General features: G+C 49.6%; 2 protein-coding genes across 2 annotated transcripts; both read right to left on the bottom strand.

The window, feature by feature from the left end:
• Positions 1–1024: 1024 nt before the first annotated feature.
• LACBIDRAFT_335149 (uncharacterized protein) lies at positions 1025–2078 on the bottom strand (the record flags this gene model as incomplete). The annotated part of the gene is made up of 7 exons (XM_001890000.1): positions 1025–1141; positions 1278–1337; positions 1387–1393; positions 1432–1438; positions 1559–1691; positions 1741–1752; positions 2076–2078. 7 exons carry the CDS (start codon positions 2076–2078, stop codon positions 1025–1027), a joined length of 339 nt encoding a protein of 112 aa, XP_001890035.1.
• A 705-nt stretch (positions 2079–2783) lies between these two features.
• On the bottom strand, positions 2784–5555 carry LACBIDRAFT_335148 (uncharacterized protein; the record flags this gene model as incomplete). Its single annotated transcript, XM_001889999.1, has 6 exons — positions 2784–2875; positions 3110–3148; positions 3460–4506; positions 4560–4694; positions 4742–5269; positions 5294–5555. 6 exons carry the CDS (start codon positions 5553–5555, stop codon positions 2784–2786), a joined length of 2103 nt encoding a protein of 700 aa, XP_001890034.1.
• Positions 5556–5885: the final 330 nt, after the last annotated feature.

Genomic DNA, 5885 nt, shown 5'->3' with positions numbered 1-5885 from the left:
ATTTTTTGTTTTGAGATCTAAGTTCAGGAATTGTGAATTAACTTAGGTCTGTGGCAGTCCAGTCCAGTCCAGTTTTGTGTTGGGAGAGTCCAGTGGAGTCCAGTTTTGTGATTTGCAGTCCAGTCCAGTCCAGTCCAGTCCAGATTTATGCTTGCAGTCCAGTGGAGTCCAGTGGAGTCCAGTTTTGTGCTGGGAGTCCAGTGGAGTCCAGTTTTGTGATTGGCAGTCCAGTCCAGTCCAGTCCAGTGGAATCCAGTGGAATCCAGTGGAATCCAGTGGAGTCCATGTGGATTATGTGGGGGATGGTAAAGTATTGGGTTACTTGGGGCACAAACAAATTGAGGTTCCTACGCGTTGGCGCTCTTACATGACAGGGTTTTGGAACAGCTTGGAACCCAAACCTTGTATTCGCAGGTGTAAGTAACATGTAGCTAGGTTGACTCAGGCGCCGGTGCGAAAACAGGTGTGGCACCTGAATCAAAGAAAGACTCAAAAGTGTGCAACGTTGAATCACTCCTTCCACCACTCTCCATGCCGTCGTCAATGACGCCCATGAAACTCTCTTTGACTTCAGTACAAGTCCAACCTCATATCCCAGGATCTTGATTGTCTTCATTACCTGAGCCACATTTGTGTGGAAATTCCATTATCCATTCATTGAACCTGTTGGGCCCACCCATTTGAAACGAAGACTTTGTAGGGCCCACGCATTGAATTGAAGACAGTAAGTACTGCCAGATATGTCGCCCACCTGATGGCACAACAACGGCTTTGGTGCAAAGCTTGTCGCCTATATTTGGCAGGCGAGCACCAGTTGAGCCCAGCCATCACTAATGGACAATTTGTCGATGGGCATGGGTCCACAGTGAAGTCATTTCGAATGAGTGCGCCCATTAATGGCAGGCGCGAGCACCCATTATTGGCAGGCGCACACCTGTTCGGCCCAGCCATCACTATGGAGGATATGTTGATAGGTGGGCCGAGTCCGCTGGCCCCATATGGTATGAGGTATTGTCAGGTTCGGTTAGTCCATTAGGTAAGGGCTAGGGTCACTGTCATATGTGAGACCCTTGAAGAGCAGAAGAAACGAGAAGTGGGACATTGCGACGAATGGGATGGGTGAATGATCGCAGTGGTTGGCCTGGAGGCAGTGAGTATATGTCAATTCCGTTGACGAGATTTGTCACTATCAGTAACTGGTTGTCCGCTGCCATCGTCGCATGGCCACTGGCATGCGCCCATCAAATCAAGAATTATGGTATGTTGTGCCTACGCACATTCGAGTCGGTAACTGGTATGACCACAACATAGTCCAAGGCAAGACCTGATATGCAACTCTACAGAGTGAAGACAGAAATGAGCTTGGAAAGAAGGTGCCGGACTTACAGGCCACCTACACTTCGTGCGACTCCAAATAAGTGACAAGCACACTTGAGCCCTGATCAAAAAAGGAAACGCTCCTAGTGATAGCTTCCTGTGGACTCGTTGCAATGATGTTGGAGAGTTGTCCTAATCTCCCCAATTTAGTAGTGTTCAATGAATGGTTTCAGAAGCTCACTGTTCGAATCAATCGTCCACAATTTCAGACAGCCGTTTCCGACGGTAGCAATTTGTTTGCTCCCCGAGCTGAAATCGATGTCCTCGACAGGTCCAACATGAGCGGCTGCAGAGGCAGCAAGATCGTAATGATTCTATAGTATAGAGTTAGTGAAGGCGGATGAGAAAGGCGGCAGGGCTTACTTTCGTTGGCGCCTGGCAATAAACCGACAAAGTACCGTCAGCGCAGCCAAACTTTCTTTTTGTTTTTTACGATTCTCTTTCTTTTTGTTCTCTATTTCGTTTCCTATGCCTACTTCTTACAGCTAAGGTAAAGTTCTACTATGAATGTATCTATGATGAGTGGGAGTGAGCGGGAGAGTGTGTTTGTGTGGTTTGGCGTCTATTGGCTTGAGTGACTTTAGGGGAGCCTTACAAGGATCACGTGAAAAGATGTGAGGCTGCCCTAAAGTAGCCGTTGTCAAAACCAACTCAGCGTGTTGCTGTTGCTTCTTTTCCTCCCACAACCACTCACTCACCATGACACTGGGGAAACAATATATTCATAGTACATATGTAGTTTGAGAATGAATATACAATAGATGAGTGATTGACTGGTAATAGCCTGGTCAATCATAATTGGTGAGCCTGAAGTCCTACAGGAGTGAGTAATTGTTCCGTGGCTGGTCAACGTCAATGTTGATGTTTCCAGGGCGTGCTGTTGTCGTAGGTGTCGGTTGGCATAGGGGTTATTGACGCGTCGCGTTGCTCTTACAATTGCACAAGTATTAGTTACCTTACCCCACTAATACTGAGCCCCCCGACCATACAAACAGACCATAGTTGATGGTGCCTGCTGATGAGCCCATGGATCAGTTGACCCCATCAAAGGTGGACCGGCCATCAAGACTCTCTTAGGACTGGTACTGTGCATCGGCTGAGAAGTGTACCCCATGAATTGACATAGCTAAAAATGCCTTGGATCCTGGGTCAACCGATCTCTTCATGGATTGGGCTCAACATGTGTCATGGGTCAGCTGAAGAGCTCTAAATCCCATGCATTGTGGATCAGCCCACAGCCGTCTCATTTTTATTTGCCAAGTTTACCTCGGCTTTTCATTGCCGGTCATCATGCAGTTTACTGGGTCGGGTCCATCACCTACCAAGAAGCCAAGCACGGTGACATGGTCAGTCAGCTAGTACCCCATGAATTAAATATGCCTTGGATCCTGGGTCAACCCGTCTCTTCATGGAATGGGCTCATGTGTCATGGGTCTGCTGAAGAGCTTTGAATCCCATGCAGTGTGGATCAGCCCAACCTGGTCCCATCCAGTTGACACTATATGGCCGAGTTTCGTTTTCACTCAGGTTTTATTTGCCAAGTTGCTCAAACATTACCTCAGCTTTTCTTTGCCGGTCATGGTCCAGTATTCAGTCATGCAGTTTACTGGGTCCATGACTTCCCAAGAAGCCGAGCACGGTGACGTTCACAAGGCAGTGAGATATATTATGCACACCCCCGGTTCAAAATCCCTACCAAGTTTATACCGACCAATGTTTCTTGTAAACATACCCATGTTGGAACAGGTCTGGCTCAAACAACCGCACTCGGCTGCCTGAAATAAACGCCAAGCTGTTACTATGCTGGTCTCCATTGGACAAAGTTGCTCCAAGATCCCCCCGCTTTTCTCTGCCGGTCACAGTTTACTGGGTTGTGAAAGAAGCCGAGGCCTTACTGCTTTCATTATTATGTCCACCACAGGACTTCATATTAAATATGCCCAAAAAAAATTGAAGATTGTCCAAAAAATATACATGTATGCTACTAACTATTAAGTAGATGGAGTTTGGACAGTTTGGACATCATTGTTTGTAACTTGCTGGCAGTCAGATTTTTGAATCCTCACCAAGTAGAAGACTTACTCTGTGCAGGGGTTTGAAATGTGGGTTCGAGTTTCTGTAGCCAAGGTGACTTCCTATTACCCCCAATGTAAGGACCGGGCGAACTTGCCCGGGTTGGAGGAATTGGGTTTGGCGCCAACAGAAGGACCGCTGGGCTCTCAGATGCTGGAGGCAGAAAGACGGCCGGGGTTGGAGAGACTTGCGCGTGATCGGTTGAAACTGGGTTTGGCAGAACAACACCCGGGGTCGGGGAGACTTGTACCTGCTGGCTTTTCTGACCGCGGTCGGGTGAGACTGAGCAATCGGTATTGATGCCAGTGTGCTTCTTCTCCTTCTTGCCAAGGAACTGGATAATGAGCGATTCCAGACTTGATTGGCGAGCACCGAGCCGCAGGTTGAGCTCCGAAATAGTAGTGACTGATTTGGTGAGGTCGTGGAGTGTTAGCTCGGCAGTTTCGATGCGGCTTGCAAGTTTCTCAAAGCCCCGGCTGAGACTCTCTTGTAACGCAGCTGGCGTAGTCTCCCACTTGTTCTCCAGTGTCTTGACGGCTTCCCTCACCTCGGCTTCCAGTCTCTGGTGATCACTTCGGATGGACTGCAAATCTTCTTGTGTTTCCTTCCAACGCCTGTGGGCAGACTCTTCAATACGGTCCATCCGGCGAGTCGCTCCGGTGATTTTTTCTTCCTGAAACCAAACGGAGGTCTCTAGACTTGCAATTTTCTCCGACAGAGGACGGCTAGCCAAATCTTGATCTTGAATACACCGGGTAATCACTTCGAGTGCCAAAAGACGTTGTGACAGGGTCACGGGTGAGTCAACCGCTGGGGGGAGAAGGGCACTTGCGTCAATATCTTGTTTTCGGACCACAAATGCTGAATACTCTCGCATAGTAGGGGTAGACGACTCCATGACGCTGACTTGCGCTTGTTGGTCTCGGAGTTTCTGCAGGAGGTCGGCTTGGCCATGAGCAAGTCTTCTGATCTCCTGCTGCATCGTCTGCATGTCGAAGTTCGGTGGGGGGCTCAAGGACCTAAAGTCAATCTTCTTCTGATAGAGCGCCGTGTCAACTAAGTTTTCAAGTTGAGAATCATGGGAAATGAGAAAACAACTTGAAACTTACGATGAACCTCCTTGGGATCTGGTGGGCTGACCTGCCGAGAACGGGATACCGAACGCGAACCTTCTGGCCGGGACGTGTGCTCAACAGGTGGGGGTGTAAAGCTTTGTTGCATATAATTGACAGCCAAGCCCAATTCTATAAACGAAGTCAGCAAAGAATAACGAGTTTCATGAATTTTTTACCTGGCCGCATTGCTAACTCGGGCACGATCCACTCCATCTCACTGGCTGGCGGCCCAATCTCCCGGCCCTTTCCTTTGTCAGTGTTGGTACCAACCTCGGTCTCAGTGCTCTTGAAAATCGCCGATGTGTGTGGTGTGGGTGGCTCAATGATTATGGTGGGAGTCACCCGGCCCACGTCTTTGTCAGCTTTTGGAATGGCACCGACCTCGGTTTCCTCATGTTTGACTTCGGCCATCTCTATGTTGATACCACCCTTGGACTTCCCCTTTCCCATTGTCAGACCAACCTCCATGTCCACGTCAATTGCATGCTCCACATCATGCCCGACTGCGGCCATTTCGACATCCTGCTTGCCCTTCTCTTTGACATCCGGCTTCACCTTCTTCACCTGCGGCTTCTTTGACCTCACTTTCTTCCTCACGATCTTCACTTGGGCATCTCCCCCGGAGACTGTGGCCGTTTCAAGATCCTGCAACCCCTTTTGGATCTCGTCTTCGACCTCACTGTCGGTGTCCTTTTTCTTGGTTACTGCATATGTGCAGGTCGTCTTACCTGTACTGCAGGTGAAGCAGGATCCTTGTTGTGGGGGGGAACGGATAGCGCATGGAACAATGTCTCGATCTTGGCGTTTGCTGCAGGCCTCACAGGGGATATCCGCAAGCTGATAATTGCCTTTCGCAATCGCGGCATTCTGATTTGCAAGACGTTCGGCAGTTTTGGCTTGCCTTAAAGCGGCCATGGCAGTCTTGGGAGGACCGGCGTCAGGGTCTAACTTGGGCCTTCGGATGAGACTGAAGCTGGCACTGGGTGTCATGCGGGAGAAATGGGGCTGGGACTTGGGTTTAACCGCCTTTGCTTCCCCACCAACCGGTCGAAGTGACTCCGACTTCGGCTTCAATGTTTCCTCATCACTGCTGCTGTTGATGAACTCCGCACTCACGACTCTGGTCTTCTTTGGCCTGGCTTCGATCAAGTCCCCTTTTCTTTTTTTGCTTTGGACTGGGGCAGCGGTGTCGTTAGGAGTCACCTCTGATTGTGGCTGGGCGCTGGACCTGGCCTTGGGTTTCCTTCGTCCAGACTTTGTCTTACTCTTGGACTTCGTTTCAGCCGCTGGCACAGGATCGGTTGATTTTGCCCGACATGT

This window comes from Laccaria bicolor, genomic scaffold, assembly GCF_000143565.1.
Source record: "Laccaria bicolor S238N-H82 LACBIscaffold_77 genomic scaffold, whole genome shotgun sequence".
NCBI lineage: Eukaryota > Fungi > Basidiomycota > Agaricomycetes > Agaricales > Hydnangiaceae > Laccaria > Laccaria bicolor.
The sequence above is the reverse complement of the archived record's forward strand: the minus strand, read 5'-3'. Positions and strand labels throughout refer to the sequence as shown.